At 39.4% G+C, this 19,266-nt stretch overlaps 1 protein-coding gene across 1 annotated transcript in view; it reads left to right on the top strand.

Moving 5' to 3' along the window:
* Positions 1–19,266, top strand: part of LOC124270204 (tubulin monoglycylase TTLL3-like) — a 45,636-nt gene that overhangs the window by 22,022 nt on the left and 4,348 nt on the right. The window contains 12 exon segments of the mRNA XM_046705241.1: positions 1,524–1,579; positions 2,643–2,771; positions 4,124–4,245; positions 5,570–5,687; positions 6,309–6,370; positions 6,957–7,108; positions 7,726–7,821; positions 8,110–8,368; positions 8,909–9,014; positions 9,482–9,629; positions 9,802–10,396; positions 10,398–10,483. Of these exon segments, the coding sequence (XP_046561197.1) occupies positions 1,524–1,579; positions 2,643–2,771; positions 4,124–4,245; positions 5,570–5,687; positions 6,309–6,370; positions 6,957–7,108; positions 7,726–7,821; positions 8,110–8,368; positions 8,909–9,014; positions 9,482–9,629; positions 9,802–10,396; positions 10,398–10,483 (1,929 nt within the window).

Here is a 19,266-nt window from a genome sequence, read left to right as displayed (position 1 = left end):
TATATTAAACACAGTACTATACTCATATCATAAAAATATATTAGCTAACAAACTCTACGGAGTTTTGCTATTATATATGTAGCTTAAGTTAATCATATCTTAAGCTCAGTACTATGTTTATATTATATAAGTATATTAGCTAACAAACTCTAAAGAGTTTTTGCTATTATATATTTAGCTTAAGTTTCATCATATCTTAAGCATTATGGTTTACATTATAACATGTATTAGCTAACAAACTCTCACGGAGTTTTGCTATTATATATGTAGCTTAAGTTTATTCATATCTTAAAGCTCAGTACTATGTTTATATCATAAAAATATATTAGCTAACAAACTCTACGAAGTTTTGCTATTATATATATAGCTTCAGTTTATTCATATCTTAAGCTTAGTACTATGTTTACTTCATAAAAAGTATATTAGCTGATAAACTCTAAGGAGTTTTGCTATTATATATTTAGCTTAAGTTTAATCATATCTTAAGCTCAGTACTATGTTTATATCATAAAAGTATTTTAGCTAACAAACTCTAAGGAGTTTATGCTATCATATTAACAAGCTTAAGTCTATTAGTCTTAAGCATTGTATTAATATTATATATACTTTTATCATAATAAGTAAATTGTAATAACCTTTATATGGCGGCTGATAAGTTACAGCAGGAATTCTTCAGTTCAGTGCCTTTATGAAGTTCCCATAGGGTTATTACAATCATCTCAGTTCAAATCACTAATTAGTAAAATCCAAAGTATGTATAATCCCACCTCCCTATCTGTAGGATTCTACAAGCAATAAGCATGAATCAGGATAAGGAAAAATATGAATTTTTAGAGTAAAATTAATATTTTTATACTTATCCTGACTCATGAGGTAAACCCCTCCACTTTGGATTTCCCTGAAAATTCAAATGTTGGGCTCAGTATATGAGGAGAGAGTGAGGCACATGGGTTCAGGTGGCTCCCTGCGTTCAGCTTGTGGAAGGGAGGTAACTTCGTGGTGGGTACTAATGAGTGATTTTTATTGAAGGGAACTTCAATTGGGAGATACAAGTGTTCCACTAGGTTACTTAAGAAGAAGAAGACAAGCAATAAGCATGAGTCAGGATAAGTATAAAATATTAATTTTACTCTAAAATTTCATTTTTCAATTAATTGACTCCTAATTTGACTCCTAATTATCAGGGCGGTGGGGTAGCCTAGTGGTTAAAGCGTTCGCTCGTCACGCCGAAGGCCCGGGTTCGATTCCCCACATGGGTACAGCTTGTGGAGCCCATTTCTGGAGTCCCCCAGCCGTGATATTGCTGGAATATTGCTAAAAACGGCGTAAAACCATACTCAGCCAGCCAGCCTAATTATCATATGTTAAATAATAAAAATGTACATCCTCTTTATCATTGTTTCTTTCAGAGTTTGAAATTATTATTGAAGTTTTGTTGCCAAAATATTTGATGTTAATGATGATGATTGTTCTACAAGAATCAGGAAATATGTTATAATTAGTGCATGAATTGGTTTCTTCAGGTGACCATCCGAAGATACCACCATGGGAAGAGGACGATGGCTTGTATGGCATCATGGTGAGTAGGTCACTGTGACCTGAAATTGTTGTCATGTATGTTACAATGGGATTGGTCAGTCAGATTCAGTGACATGGTTGATTGCATGTCATCGTGACCTGATAGAGTGGTGTGTTGTTCACAATATCAACCAGTAGTTGTCAGGCCAACATTTAATTGGTGTAAGCTGTTGTTGTGGAACTGGAATATTGCTGACTAAAATGACCTTCCAAGATCCAGTTAACCTGAACTTAGATAACTGTCTCTGCAATGTAGGCTGTAATCTAGCTCAGAAGTTAATGGGTTGGCATTAAGTTTTGTGTTTTCTCCCTTTTCATGATTTCAATAACAATATTGTTTGGGCCCAACTTGATTAAGTACTAATTGTGTTCTTCAAGCTTGACTATAGCTGACTTTGGTTTTGAACAACAAACATTGCATGTACATAGTCAACTGACTGAATCACGCCCACCATATGAGACTTGGGACAAGGGCCTTCTTATGAGGAATCTAAAATTTGAAAATCATACTAGTGGTACCTTAAAACTGTGATAGTGTAGGATCAAATTACCGATGCCACAACCCCCTCAAAATGCTAGAAACTATAATTTTCTGAGAAAGAGTAATCCAAAATATAGCACACATGTATGTTAATCTTGATCACTTTCTGAAAAGACATGTGTTTGTAGCCTTTCCCCATGGGAGCCTATTTACACTCTTCAGAAGGTTACACAAAGTATATGACCTAGCCTACCCATTGTCAGACTTCCATTTTGTGGAAGCCATGGTGGCTTAGTGGGTTATATCACTGACTTTGTGTTGGTGAGTAGGTGCCTCACTCTCCCAGTGTGGGTTGGAATCCCGGATGGGACTCAACGCTAATGAGTACTAGAATCTGTACTTTTCTGAGTGTAATCCTAAATATAACATTGTTACTTACAACTATTACAACATCACTGCTGTATATGTTTGGTGATGTGAGCTGTTCAGGTTATATGTTGCTGTGTATGTGTCTCTCTGACTAATGGACATGCCTATCTATAAATTACTCAATGCTTTTTCATGTCAACTCTGCCCATTGCAGTCACGGATGGTTCGCAATGTGAACCCGTCCTTCATCTGGGTCTTGAAGAGAGATGTGATAGACTACCGCTTCCTGACAAAGGAGCAGATGGTCAATCATTACTGCAAGGCTGGATCATTCACCACCAAGGTGAGTCACCAGGGTCAATCATTACTGCAAGGCTGGATCATTCACCACCAAGGTGAGTCCCTGGAGTCAATCATTACTGCAAGGCTGGATCATTCACCACCAAGGTGAGTCCCTGGAGGTGGAGTCACCACCAAGGAGTCAATCATTACTGCAAGGCTGGATCAAGGCTCAATCATTACTGGATCATTCACCACCAAGGTGAGTCCCAGAGTCAATCATTACTGCAAGGCTGGATCATTCACCACCAAGGTGAGTCCCAGGAGTCAATCATTACTGCAAGGCTGAGTGGGATCATTCACCACCAAGGTGAGTCACCAGGGTCAATCATTACTGTAAGGCTGGATCATTCACCACCAAGGTGAGTCCCTGAGTCAATCATTACTGTAAGGATGGGATCATTTACACCACCAAAGGTGAGTCACCAGAGTCAATCATTACTGCAAGGCTGGATCATCACCACCAAGGTGAGTCACCAGAGTCAATCATTACTGTAAGGCTGGATCATTCACCACCAAGGTGAGTCCCCAGAGTCAATCATTACTGTAAGGCTGGATCATTCACCACCAAGGTGAGTCACCAGGGTCAATCATTACTGTAAGGCTGGATCATTCACCACCAAGGTGAGTCCCCATAGTCAATCATTACTGCAAGGCTGGATCATTCACCACCAAGGTGAGTCACCATAGTCAATCATTACTGTAAGGCTGGATCATTCACCACCAAGGTGAGTCCCCAGAGTCAATCATTACTGCAAGGCTGGATCATTCACCACCAAGGTGAGTCACCAGAGTCAATCATTACTGTAAGGCTGGATCATTCACCACCAAGGTGAGTCACCATAGTTAATCATTACTGTAAGGCTGGATCATTCACCACCAAGGTGAGTCACCATAGTTAATCATTACTGTAAGGCTGGATCATTCACCACCAAGGTGAGTCACCATAGTTAATCATTACTGTAAGGCTGGATCATTCACTCCCAAGTTTGGTCTATCATTTTCTTTGCAACACACCAGCAATGTGAGGAACTCAAGTCCAACTATTTACTATCATTTCATCATATACTGTACTTAGAGGTTGTGTGATACTTTTAAACCAATATCTGGACAATACAAGTAAATGTGAAAACTTTATTGACAGTTTGTTTTTTCTGACTGAAATTTTGCCAATATGAAAATGCTTATTGCATTAAGCATGTTTAGAGGAAATATATTTATGACTATGTTTCTAACATGTGCTACGTAAGAACTGAAATTATAATAATGATAAAATCTGCATCTGAAATCAAGTAAATTATTTTGTTATGGATTGATTTCACCTTCACAGGCTTCATGACTGTATGTCTGTTGTAGGTTGGTTTGTGTGTCAACATGAAGAATGTACCGTGGTTCGAAAACGCGGACCCTGATATGTTCTTTCCCCGATGTTATCGTCTCAGCCAGGAGGAGGACAAGGCAGCATTCATAGGTACTGTGTTATAATACTGCAAGAATAGGTACTAGTCTCTCTATTTCACTAGTCTTTCAATTTATCGTAGATAAAGAGCCAGATGAAAGTATTTACCTTGACTCAATATTCACCATCATGATAAAACTCAAGTCATATGTTCCTCCATGTCTTTTTCAGATGACTACCGGTTGACAGCTTGTATGAACATCATCAAGATTGTGGTCAGCCAGAACATGGATGGTGCCCTACAATCCACGGAGGAGGAAGAGGATGCACCCACCTCTCCTACATGTACTAACCCGGGAGTGTACCCGATCTGTAGCCAACTCCACCTCCAGCAACAAGTGTGTCCACATGCAGAAAGTGGAGGAAGAAAAACAGACAGAGAAGGAGAAAGAGGCACTCAAGGATCCTTCAGAGTCATCTAAGCGTAAGATAGTTTGAGAGTAGCATCATATACTGCATTGTACATAAGTGCTGCTGCAGCTAGCAGCACCTTGAATGGCAGGGTGGAACAGGAAGCTGAAGAACAGTTACTTTTAACTGGATCCTATTCCACAACACGATCATAGCACTACAACTTTCGTAAGTCTCTGGTACAGGAGTTGAGGTGCTAAGATAGAGGAAGTGTTAACATAGCGATCAGAAATGAGACCCTGGACCCCATTAAAGAAAGGGATCCGTCTCTGGTGTAGTACAGACGTTACAATAGGTGTAGCGCTAAGATAACTAACAGAAATGGAAACTAAGAGCCTGTTCCAGAGCTGTGAGGATTTCGTTTTAAACTGAGAGAATCACCATTGTCTATCACTAAGATTGCTTTGTGGCAAGCACCCTGACCAGATTCAACAATCAATACTTTAAAGACATTTTTTGGCTTTTTGACAAAATGTCTTTCATTACATTATTATATGTATTGGATTGTTTCAGTATCTTCTTTGCATTTCCAAGCAAAGCATGTAACATATCGTGGAACTTGAGCAGTGATAAGAGTTGCTTTTGGGTTCTTTTCAACATTATTAACTAAGCTAACTTTAAAGATTATGGATGTACAAATGATCTTTCTTGGGTGAGTATTACAAGCCTGTGTTGATAAGGTACAGTGGTTCCAACAGACCAGGATCTCAATCCACAAAAGCACTAAAACATTTTGGAAGCCTGTGGTAAACTATAGAGTTATGACAGGTCTCCATGATTTGTGGATTGGGACCATGGTTCTAACTCAACTCAGTGGAACAAGGAACCAGATATCTTCATTTAATGATGTGGCATGAATATTGCTGCAGTTCAAACTATGGCTGTCTCCTGACATCTCTGTCTCCCCTTGTAGCCACATCAGTCACCCCCAGGGGGAAGAAGCCCAAGAAGAAGGTGCAGGTGCCCCTGCGAGTTCTGGAGCAGGCCATGTATAGATGTGAGCAGTACCTTGCCTCCAAGGACCATGATGATATCGATGTCCAGCATGATGTGAGTGTATTCTCCTCCAGTGTCAGCAATGAACATTCATTGGCCTTAAAAATTTATGTTAGAATTATCAATGGATAATGAATATTAACATGTCTTACAAATGACATCAAAATGTGGAAAATATTCATTGTGTTATAAAGGACTTGCCATGAACTGAAATGTTTTAATTGCTGTACTTAATAAAACAGAGTGATTTGTGACATTCGTTTCATATGACGTTGATCTAATTCTTAATGATATATTTCCTATTGACATGAAAACAGGTTTTTCTCTATAAATATGTAAGGAGCCTAACTGCACTTCTTTGTCTTTGTTCTCCTTTAAAAGTCTTTATCAATGTTCAGACACCATGAGCTGTGCCGATGTTCATCACTCCTGATCGCAGTACAGACAAGAGTATATAAATCAGAATCAGCATTGATTTTGAAGGTTCCTAAAGGAGGTCACAGGATAGGTGGGGTCATATCAAAGAACATAATGTAAGGTTTCTTATTCCCAATTTAGGGTTTAGCTGTGGCAGTTCAAGATTAACTTTTGGAGTTGAGAAATTCTGACATTTGTTTCTGACCATTATCATATCCTTGAACAATAGTTTCTATATTATGTCCCATGTTGTTGCAGCCCATGACTCTGACAGACAGCCAATGGGATCAGCTGATCCAGCACTACTATCAGCTGGCACAGTGAGTGATTGACACATGCTGATTGCATATCAGCTCAACAGTGCTTGCTTGTTCTCCACCAACTGTCCCTATCAATATGAAGAAGTTGTTGATTGTTCATTTGTTTCAGTTTAACGTGGAATTGTTTTCAAAATTTGATCAGATGGTTAGATGTTAATCATGATGATTGTGATCCCGTTGATGATAGTTGTTAGTGTAAATTTGGTCAGTAACATTGTATTTCCTTGCCTCACTCACTTTCAATCCCAGATGTCCCTAAAGTTATGTCTCAAAGCACTGTGGAGATTCAGAGTAGGGGAGATCCACAGTAGTCGGTGCTTGTAAAAAGTGATGAAGGAGGGCGAGATAGGCACGTGGTTGTCATGGTGACCCAATGCCACTTGTCAGTGCTCATACTGTCAACCACTGGTTTGACTGGCACAGTCTTTATTATTCACAGGCCACATGACTTGACTATTTTTGACTACTGTGTGAACATCTACTCACTTATTCACTCTAACAACAAAGAGACATTGACGTTATCAGTGATATGCCTGTGAGCTGCTGCTGCTGCTGCTATTACAGTAACTGTTGGTATTCGTTTCAGTGACGAGGGATACATACAGTCAGTGGCTCAAAACATCCTTGGCCAGTGCGAGAGTCTTCTCAACAGACTCAAGACAAAATGGCCCCAGTTTGAGATGGACGGTGCACGGAACGTGTGGATTGTCAAACCTGGGGCAAAGTCCCGAGGGAGAGGTATGCAGTGGTGTTGTAGGGGTTGCCATGGACATGACTACAGATATGTACCATTGTGTTTTCCTGGATATGGAAATAGACCCTAAGTTAGCCATATCACTGAAGCCATGGGCGATGGGGTAACCTAGTGGTTAAAGTGTTCATTCATCATGCATAAGACCTGGGTTCAATTCCCCACATTGTTATAATGTGTGAAGCCCATTCCTGGTGTTCCCCGCCATGTTATTGCTGGAATATTGCTGAAAACGGCGTAAAACTATGCTCTCTCATTTACTGGAGTCAGTATAAGTCTACAATACATGGAACCTATTCCTTTGCATACACATGTAGACTTACTTACTGCAAAAATCTAGAATGGAGCCTTTACCTCATACAATGCATATGTGTTTCATGTGAAACAATTTGTTTGGACTGATTGAAAACAAACTATTCTGATGCACAAATTCTATGATTTTTCTCATTGCATCAAATCATAGAACTTTTGCATCATAGTTTGATTTTTCTCATTGCATGAAATCAATCTTACTATAAAGCATTTACACATTGCATGAAATCAGTCTTTAGTGTACTGGACGAGTGTCTGGTTTGTGTATAAGGGGAGACAACTCTGTTTGCAGGCATTATATGCTATGACCGACTTGAAGACATGTTGAAGCTGGTCAACTCCCAGGTTGTGCGGAAGGACAGCAAGTTTGTTGTGCAGAAGTATATAGGTGAGCACACCACTCTCTGGCCACAACATGTGACACTTTACCACATAATTATATGTAATCTTTCCATTTTTTCATTAATGTAACGTTTCTGGTAGCATGATATACAAAGTAGCTGATTGGTATGGATTATTACATAATTGTGCAGATTGATGCTCATGCTCGATTATTTACGGAATGCAGTCATATAGCAGGAATATTGCTGAGTGCAGCCTTAAACAACCACCAAACAAACAAACCACCAAACAATATTTCTGTCATGGCCCACAGCAAACATGCATGTTGTTACAGAACGCCCTCTGTTGATCTACAACACCAAGTTCGACATCCGTCAGTGGTTCCTGGTGACTGACTGGAATCCTCTGACCCTCTGGTTCTACCAGGACAGCTACCTGCGCTTCTGTTCCCAGCAGTACACCCTGGATGACTTCAACGAGGCCATCCACCTCTCCAACAACGCCATACAGAAGCACAAGAAGAACGGTCCCCGCTCCAACAAGCTGCCCAGTGACAACATGTGGACCCATGAAGACTTCCAGGAATATCTCAAGTATGTCGATTATTGCCATGGTGGAGAGATGCACATGTTAATGCGAACCTTGACAATAGGTCCACAGCAACCTTAGCGACAGTAACTCCGTACTGAATTTTGGGGTCAATGGGGTAGCATAGTGATTAAAGTGTTCACTCATCACGCTGACAACCCAGGTTCGATTCCCCCCATTTCTAGGGGTCCCATGTCATGATATTGCTAGAATATTGCTAATTATGGCGTAAGATCTTACTTACTATAAGGATTTTGATTTTGACATGACACTACAAAGAGCTACTTTTGTAGTGCTTTCCTAATAGATGTTAAACAAAACTCTGCACCACAGTTGAGTGAGTAGCTGTCTGACATCCATACCCCTTTGAAGGACCATGTCAAAATAAGGTTGTTCTTGTCAATGCTTCTATGTATCAAAAAGCACAGACCCACCTACCCACACTTGTAATTAATGACTGGTCTCTAACCATAGTTAATTTCTTTCTCATACACATCTACTCACACATATAACTGTGGGTGTGACGTGACCTGCATGTTTTACAGGACTCGGAACCAGGGTACGGCGTGGGAGGACATCATCTACCCCGGGATGAAGAAAGCACTCATCTGTGCTCTCCTGGTGACTCAGGATATCATAGAGTACAGGAAGGTGAGTTCCAGAGTACAGGAGTCGAGTCCAAAAATACATGGGTGAGTCCAAGAAAACAGGGAGTGAGTCTCAGACTACAGGAAAGTGAGTCCAAATATGTTGGATTGAGTCCAAGAACACATTGGAGTGTGTGCGCAGTACACATGGCGTGAGTCTTTAGAGCATATGGGGCGAGTCCAGAGTGGAGCATGATGTGTTTGTTGTTAACACCGCACTCTACAATATAGCGGTCTGTAAATAATCAAGTCTGGACCAGACAATCCAGTGATCAACAGAATCAGCATCAATATATGCGATTGGGATATGATGACATGTGTCAACCAAGTCAGCAAGCCTGACCACTTAATCCCATAAGTCGCCTCTAACGACAAGCATGGGTTGCTGAAGATCAGTTCTAACCAAAATCTTCATGGGTATGTTGCACCATAAAACAACAAACTTTGTTTATGACACCCATATTGTTTCAGGCATCGTTTGAGTTGTACGGTGCTGACTTCATGCTGACAGAGGACTGTCAGCCACTGCTGATTGAGATCAACTCCTCACCAAGCATGGAGGCCAGTACCCCTATCACCGCCCGACTCTGTGCCAACGTCCTCGAGGACACCATCAAAGGTACAGCTTCATGACCTCCATCATCAGATCTAGTAATGAGACCACATCTTCAGTTACATTCTCCCCCAGAGAGCTGAAGATCATTAAGTGCATGTGTTGTGTCTGATTGGTAAATAACACATCATGAAGAATTTAGACAGTTATCAATAATATGTTTTCATTTTTCTTTCAGTTGCAGTAGACAGGAAATATGACCGAAACTGTGATATTGGTCGCTTTGAGCTTGCATACAAGCAGCCATTAGTGACAGTGCCGCCATACATTGGCATCAATCTCAGTGTCGATGGCCAAGCCATTCGCAAACCAGGACTACGAAGACCTGAAGTTGCCATTCCAGGAGAACCCTACTTTACTCCACGGAATAGTGTCCGTCAAAGTGTGTCTAATGAGAAGGTGGGCGAAACTAAGAAGTCAGGAGGAGGTAATTCAGTGCCAGCAGCAGGGAAGTCAAGTGGTGAGGGTGGGAAATCCACAGGAAGTTCTTCCAAAGCCAGCAGTTCTGAGTCTAGCAATACTAAGGGACATTCTACCAAGTCAGAGCCGGTATCTCAGGACTCAAGTCACAAATCTTCAGTTGTAATGGTATCAAAATCGGAGAGTAAAAAGTCGGAATATTTTGATAGTCATCACCCAATAAAGATTCACCCTCAACCTCCATCGCAGCCGAAAGTGTGCACTCAGACGCCGTATCTGGCAGGATTGACAACTCGGCGGATAGTATCACGGACGTCTGTGTCAAACAACTACACGATCCCCGCCCACAGTTCTGGACAGGCAGAACAAGGCCACTGTGTCCGTTAACAATGTGGAGTCCACAGACTTAAAGACAATGAAATCCGGTGGAGTTGTCAAAGGTAATGAGTTAAAGTCCAAGTCCTTCCAACCGTGTCATAAGATAAAGAAAAGGGTTAACAAAGTGAATAGGCCGAGGTTTGAACGCTTCGTTCAGCCTCAAGTTACCATCACGTTCCCACAAGTACCGTATGCCAGTCTCAACGTGGCGTACCGATCGCCCAGCGGGGACGACCTGGTGGCGCCCCCTCGTCTGCGATACAGCTACCTCTCCAGCTCATCGGAGCATATTTACCGTCCAGGGTTGTCACTAGGGGGGCATTGAGAGCTCGTAGCAGAGTATGTTCTGGGTCAACCCATTCACATAGTTCTGCATAGTGTAGGTGCCAGCTCGCCAGTTCAGTTCATGATATCATAGAGAATGTCACTGTAGAAAATCAGTTGAGTAATATTGATAAATGATAAACCTTGAAAATTTCAGATTGCCATTATTGATACTATTCAGCTGAATTCTGCCTAGATGGTGATAACAGTACATATGGTGACATGAACTGGGAGAAATTCTGAAACAATATAGGTTCGTCTTCAGTTCTCAAATTTGGCTCATCAGAATGTTTGGATTGTCAGCTTAGGATCAAGTCAGTGTGGTTTGGGGTTGAAATGTGTGATTTTATCTTAGATATCTGCTTTATCTTAGATTTGTAAGAGATATGAGTTTTGTTTGAGAACTGACGATTCTTGTAGCACATGCTTCTAAGAGTGGTGAAAAATATATTACAGTAGACAGAGAAATATATGCCAGTCCCTCTTTAGCTACTATATTCTACTATATAAAGAAGTTACGGACTAACTGAATTCTTCATATACCTAGCTGTAAGTAGCTTGTCCATGTGTGATAGGAATCAGCTGGTCCTTAACTTCATGTGAGTCGTATATGTACTAATACATTGTCATGGCTGACTGCTTATGTAGTGCCTATTGTCAACAGTCATGCTATGTGTATGACTGTATCAATGCAGTGTGGCTGTAGTTATTGACTATGTTGATTCTGAAGCTGTTGCAGTAGATGCAGCAATGGCTTGAGACACTTATGATGCTGTATAACTATTAATGTTGGGTATCTGGGTTTAGTACCAAGTCCTGAATGTGACTGTCCCAGTGCTCTTGGCACTGCCATTGTGTCAGTTGTGTCAGCCATGAATGCAAGTAGATCGCAATTAGAACCAGTAGCTGCAGCTTGTTATTCTATGCTAATGATATAATAGGCTCACAATTGTTTCTGTTTTGTCTCTCCACTAATATAGATTTGTATTTCCAAATAGTTTTAACCTTATGTGCAAACTCACTTTGAAATTGTAGTTTTGCATTTATGCTGGTAAGTTGGATTAGAGACTGTGACATCCGTCAGTTTATCAGTTTTGAAGTTGGCTTGTCGTCAGAATTTTGTGTACTAGTATAGAGATTGTGAGGTGTAGTGATTGTGGAGATTGTCACCAGTTGCTCAGGTTATTTAAAAAATGGATAGAGAAGAAAATACTGGCTCCAGATTTCTGCAACTTACTTAAAAGGTCCTTAGATCCGTGAAGATCCAGGTTAAAATTGGTCTTCAGCAACCCATGCTTGTTGTAAAAGGTGACTAATGGGATCGGGTGATCAGGCTCGCTGACTTGGTTGACACATGCCATCGTATCCAAATTGCTTAGATGCTCATGAGGTTGATCACTGGATTGTCTGGTCTGGACTATTTACAATTCACCATCATATAGCTGGAATATTGCTGAGTGCAGGTTTAAACAACAAACTAAAAGTTCCTTAGGTCCAAACGATGTCTGACACGTGAGGTCCTAATACCAGCTGACTCATATTTAGGTCCTAGGTCCTATTCTGTAGTAGTACATTATGTTCCCATTGAGGAGCTTCAACTAAATCTTTGTTGTTTGGATTTGACAACCTCCAGAATACAGCTAGAAATTCTCTTTCCATGGAGGAGAACAGATTATCATTATAACAACCTCTTTAGAATAAACTGCCTAACCTACAATATGTGAAAAGAGTTAATTTAGTTCAAAATGAACATGGCATGGGACAGGTACCTGATGGGTAAAGCATCACGATAACACACATAGGTACTATGTTTTGAGCCAACATCTCGTGTCCCTCCGACCTGATATGGCTGGAATATTGGTAGAAGTGGCTTAAAGCCCTTCTCACTCACCCACACACAAATAAGCATCATAGTTTGTGAGTTGGGAGAGCTTAGTAAGTCCTTCTCACAGTCACAAGTCACACACTGTATAACTTGCACTATTGTGTACATCCTGACAAGTACTGTGGGGATTTGAAAGGGTAAATTTTTACATCAGGCATTCTATTACCGGTATGTGTTTTCAGCATGATCTTACAGTATTAAGTATACACAGAATATTTATGCAAATATTTTGCAGTCCATACAAGATTGGGTATTGTTAGAATTACCATGATTACCAAAGATTTATTTAGATTAATTTAGATTAATTCAGCATCTAGTTATATATTCATAGTTATATATTATATTTATCAACTTATGGTCGTTTATGATTAGAGCTAGAGATGTATACAGTAACGAGATCGGAGAAGCTGAGAATAGGTTTCACCCACGTGTTTCACCGGAATGATTGTAATTTGATAACATACCACAATGGCATTGATTGTTGTACGAGATCCAATCTACTGATTGTGTGGCCAGAATTCGATGGTATACAACGCAACTTCATATGGCTGTAATATTGCTGACTGTGGCGTAAACAAATCACACCAGATAGCATGTACATGATGTAACCGTCAAACTGTTATAAGCATATAGTTTTACTATAGCCTGAAATTATCGTATAGTCAGTATGACATACACATGTAGTTCAAGTCTGTATGCCATCTCCTGTACCATTGTTTAACCAGTTGGAAGCATAGGCAGCACAGTTGTCTGAGGCACACTACTGTCATGTAGAGTTGTGTCCCTTGAACAAGAAAGGCGTCTAAGATTGGGGATTCAAATTCTGATCCAGTCTTTTAAAGTTTCTCGCATACGAGTGCTTGTGGCTTCACCAAGGTGGTAAACATTTTGAGACCTGCATCACTTCAGTCTTTTCTCCCACATTAAGCAGACATGTCGTGATGTAACTGGAATATTGTTCAAAATGGCATTAAACCAAACTCACTCTCTCGTTGTTAAGCCCTCTAAGACAATCATGGTAAAGTATTTTCTTTGTATTTCATTATCCAGTTGAAATGATTATTTTTATTGGCCAACATTAGATACCTTTGTACACAATCCTAGACAACAACTAACAGTCTAGATGTCTAATTTACAACCAGAGTCTCAGTTACTGAGAGCCATAACCTGCTGCTAACATGTAAGATCTGCTTACAGCTCACCTGTAATATTCTGACATATTTGAAAACATGTAACTGTTAGGTATTGTTAGCATTAGAGTGTCAAACATATCAAACTTTACAGACGTCAAGGGACTGAAGTTTGAAGCATGTTGACATGTTAGATAGTGCTTGATGGACTTCTTATAGAGAAGTACACAGACAGTTGTACGGTACCCTTGTTCCAACAACTCCCATAAAGACTCTTTCACCTGGAATGTAGATTCCACACCTTTTCCTTTGTGACTTTTGATTAAGGATGAATCTACTCTTGTCCTTTTTGCACAAACAATAACTGACAGTTGTTCAAACTTTTGTTAATACATGTTTTTGCATTGTGGTCACAAGTTTCATACTAACTGTAAATATATGGATATTTTTTAATGACATTTTTGGTCTGCTGAAAAACAGACAGGTAAATGAGACAGAAAATCATGAAATGGTTTCCTGCAACTTTTTCATCAAGTGAAGTTACTGAGAAGTATACAAGTCCAAACTAAAATATTTAATCAGCACTCCAGTGAAAGCGTCTTCCATAGACAATGTAGTAAGATTATATGGTCTCAGTTAACCCTAGTCTTTCTTCCCTACCCCTCTGCCTATAGCAGCACCTCTCACTGGTGGTGACCCAGTATGACTTTGCCACGCTGTCAATGACAACCAGTTCTCAGGAGAAACTCCCTTCACTTTCAACACAGTACACACAGTTCGTTAAGCTGGGAGAGGGAATGATTCGTAACCTCCCAGACCAATAGTCATATAAAAGACATTCCTTTAGGAGTATCTCCTTGATTAGTCCGGTATTTATGTCTTCCATTCTATTTTGAAAAGACCTCATTAGCCACCATGGCTTCAGTGACAATCAATCCAAATGACATAATGCTAAATACAGCTGTCTAGTGAAATTACTGTCACGATGGAGGGAAGTACTATGGGAGATAATGCAGATGACATAACAACAATCCGGGTTAGAATTGGTCTTCAGCAACCCATGCTTGTCCTAAGAGGCGACTGACAGGATCGGGTGGTCAGGCTTGCTGATTTGGTTGACACATGTCATCGTATCCCAGTTGCGTAGCTCAATGCTCATTCTGTTCTTTGCCTGATTGTCTGGTCCAGACTCCATTATTTACAGATTACCACCATATTGCTGGAATATTGCTGAGTGTGGTGTTAGCAAACAGAAGAATATCACCAAGTTACAGTGGCAATGGGTATGCAGTATTTATCGTAACAGAATGGAGATATAATACCCAGGGTAGTCGGGATGGTGCACTGAGGTATACGTCCAACATGGAAGTTGCTACACAAACTGATCATGTCTGTGTTGATGTTGAAGGGAGAACTGCGAGTTTCTCGCTGAGAACTCAGTGGCAGCAATTTGGTCAGCTACAGAATGGACAATAAGGGCCATTGTGTCCTACATACAAGCCCTAACTTGGTAAATTGAGAGTACCTTATATCATGTATATAGCCATGAATAAGGCAAGGTTGTTTTTACCCAGAAATTAATTAGAGGAGTTTGAAAAAGGGGTCACCTTATATGCACTGGCTAGAAGATGTCAGTTTTCTCCAGCTGTGTCGCCCTCAGGTTTGATGATGGAATCCTCTGTATAGGACAGGTTTTCTGCAATTTGGGCAAAAATATGGACTTGATTTTATTGGAATAGCTCTTTCATGTTTTGTACATACACATTAGACCATATATTAGATGATGATAGTTCCCAGTTATGTTTTTGATTGTATTTAAGAATCATGTCTGTCCAGTGCTATTCACTAACAAGATCACGATTATGATTTTTGTACTATCAGAGACATGTATTACCTATAAAATAATGGATCTTGTTTTCAAAATATCCATGCCAACAGGCTGTGATAAATAGTAGTTTGTGATCCTAGAGGTTGATGACCTAGCTTTCTTATCTATGGCATTATCCTTTACACGCTAGATATGTACATTATTTATTTATTTATTTATTTTCAATGAGGGAACGGTTGAGTTTATACATACACACCATTAAAAACATGGACACTTAACACCAAACCATTAACTACCAACTTGAATAACACGGTTTGAAATAACAAGTCACTGTTATAACAATCATCAACTAACCTTCATCCGTCATAACTGTAGTCACGGTTGTCTCATGTCATGTGATCATCAGCCTCATTCTCACAGTTGCCAGCCTCTCTGTGAGCTGGCCACATTGTGTCTTGTGTTGTGCCGTGTTCCATCTCCGACAGCCTCCTAGCTCATTATGTCGACTCATGTATTATTTCTCTTTGTTTCCCGAAAGGTAAAAAGCGCCGTAGGAAACAAGGCCAGGCTCGGCCAAAACTTGGACCAATCAAATTGACAATGACCAGCAAATCGTCGCCGTACACTGTGGTGCGCAAACTTCCTCTCATTAAGGTCCCTATCTTTAACAAGCACAGCTGACCCTGTCTGAGCAGGGTCAAGGTCTTGGTCAGTTTGTCCGCACCAGGTAGCACCATTTTACAGCATGTGCAAGGCATGCCTTTTACTTCCTTCTGCTTCGTACCTCTAAGTCAACAGCCTCGTATAAGATTTCCGGGTGTCTTGGGGATCTCTAACAGCCTGCTTCACCTATATGCTTTATAATTATTATTTTAGAATCAACAGTCTATGGTTAATATGAGTAATTCATATTTTTCTTTGGCTAATCTTTCAAAATATTTTCTTTTTTTAGACTAAAACTGTAGTACTGTTTAACATTTCTTAAATATATGTTTATTTTGTTTTTGAAAACTTGATAATATTTTCAGAGGTGAATAAATTAGTAAGGGATAGCTTAATCTACCTATGCTACTAATACCAAGGCATGCGTTGCACATGCACCGACCAACACATACCTAACCCGAGACAAAATTTGTCAGTATATTTGTTTCTGGTCTTGTCGCACATATCCATCCACTAAGTGCACAAATCTACAGACACAAACAAATGTCGGTATGTCAAACTCATTCATTTCTGTATTTGCATGATTATTGAATTCGCAAATTTTGTAGATCTTAATTCTGAATGGAAAATTACCTTCCTGGTTGTGGGTTGTCAGTTATTTATGACTGACATGAAGAAATATCACATTTGGTTTTTGTAGTGACACAGAAGCCATTCCAGTCTCATTTGAAATTTTCAAAGTTTGACATTTACAGCTCCAGTTTTGTTTGCTGTGTTGATTTGTAGCATTTAGATGTCTCATCCGAGAATATCACCTACCCATATGCCCCACCCTGATCCACCCAGCCCCACCCTGCTGCATCCTCTCTCTCTCTGGCGTCATATAGAGATACTATCTTCCTACTGCATGTTCACATGTCAACTGTTCGTTGCACATCAGCCAGCCAATGAACACTTGACATGTCACAGTGTTGCACATGTTTCACTACCAGCATCAGTATCTGAAACATCCATATATGATGTGTTGCTACAGCCTCGCTTTCAAACATTTTTATAAAAAAAAAAAAAAATTTAAACTTAATAATAAGAATCAGATCTTTTAAAATTCTTATTAATATCTTTATCTTCTCACAAGAAACATTAAAAGCTGTATGAATAACATGTCAATATTTAATCCCTTGGTTAAAAGAGTTATTAAATTCATTATTAATATTAATAATATTGTCCTGAAATAGTGAAACATGTGCAGGGACATTATTTAAACTTTAATTTATTTGCAGAATCATTTCTTCAATTTTCAAATCCATAGTGCTGATTTGTTTGCAATTCCACGTTTGATGTTCCAGTAGACTGGAGACATGATGATTTTCATTTAAACCTTTGTCAGCCATGTCTACATGCTGTCATCGTTCCACTATGTGCCTTATCTGTGTCTTCACTATGCTATTTTATATCTGCATATATATCATTGTATATCATTGTATATCATGATAGTTGGCAAAATGACATTTCTTTAACATTGTTATAGAATGTACATCTAAAGTGAAGGGGAGTGATTGGTTGCCCTGTGTTCTGTGTTCATGGTACATTGTGCAGAGTTACTTCCCCTAGATGTGACAGGATTATGTAGTCAGGGGTTCAAATCCCAGATGAAGATCCTTAATCAGCGCCATGAATATGCTGCTGTTTATCAGTGTTAAGCATAATTATCTCACTCACTCTCTTGTCTCTTTAGTTTCATTGGGGGTGTGGGGTAGCCTAGTGGTTAAAGCTCTCGCTCATCACAGGTTTGACACAGGTTCGATAACTCACATGGGTACAATGTGTGAAGTCCATTTCTGGTGTACCCTGCTGTGATATTGCTGGAATATTGCTAAAAGCGGTGCAAAACTAAACTCACTCACTGACTCATCATCTAGTAGTAAATTAAATATACAGGAAACGTAATGAAAACATTTAATGACACAAATATACTACTCAGAAAAACAGTGATGCCCTACCCCTTTCTTTCATGAAAATCTGTCATGAAACAATCAGGTGATCCTTAATATTTTTTAGTAGTATTGATATATTTTAAAGTTTCTTTGAAGTAAATAAGAATTTAGTTATCTTGTCTTTTTTTCCATTAGAAACGAAAGAAAGTACATTCGAAGTAGAAGGTGATTATCATATATGTTACAAATATTGTAGCCACTTGCAGTATATAACTGTTGCACCTCATGCCACAATGATGGATGTTCACTGCCTTAGACTGCATGCTGAAGTTGTACACCTGCAGCAGCTAAACAGCCATCACAGATTTCATTTATTGTTATACTGACAAGGTGTTTGTTTCTCAGCCTTGCCTCGGCAGGAGATAGAGTGATAGACACAACTGCATGTATATTTAAATAGAAATTATATAATAATGTGAATGGGAGGATTAAGATGCACATGATGCCACTTGGATTTTAATCCTATTTTTTGTTAATTTTTAGGTGTCAAGAGATGTCTGTGTCTGTGTTTTGTTGTATGCATCATTTTCTTGCACTTCATCCATTCTCATCATCATTTAACGTCTTGTCTAATCCTGTTTCATAGTTTTGTTGATACATATTGCAGGATTTCATCTTATTAGTGATCCTCATGGAGTAGAGATATGTTTGTTTCTATTCTTATTCTAATTAAGAATTAACTAGCTTCAACAGAAAACTCCCACAATTAATCTTAAATAAATAATAATTTATAATTCTCCAAGTACCAAGGATAAATCAAAAGTAAAGTTTGATATATATTTATGAGATACAGGTAATTGTACGGACTGAAAAGAAATAGGCTTTTTGTTTGGGAAAACCCTGTTTGGCCCACCAGATCTGTCTTATTTCAGAAATGAGTAAAACCCTTAGAAACAGGTGTGAAACGCATCAGATAGATATGAATATTTTCACCACTTGAGTGTTGTAGTCTCAGTAACTACCAAATACAGAGGTGTACATAGGTAGGGTGTTCCTGATAAGCAAGTCATCAAGACTGATC

This window comes from Haliotis rubra, unplaced genomic scaffold, assembly GCF_003918875.1.
Source record: "Haliotis rubra isolate DU_JTF1 unplaced genomic scaffold, ASM391887v1 Scf15, whole genome shotgun sequence".
Taxonomy (NCBI): Eukaryota; Metazoa; Mollusca; class Gastropoda; order Lepetellida; family Haliotidae; genus Haliotis; species Haliotis rubra.
The sequence above is the reverse complement of the archived record's forward strand: the minus strand, read 5'-3'. Positions and strand labels throughout refer to the sequence as shown.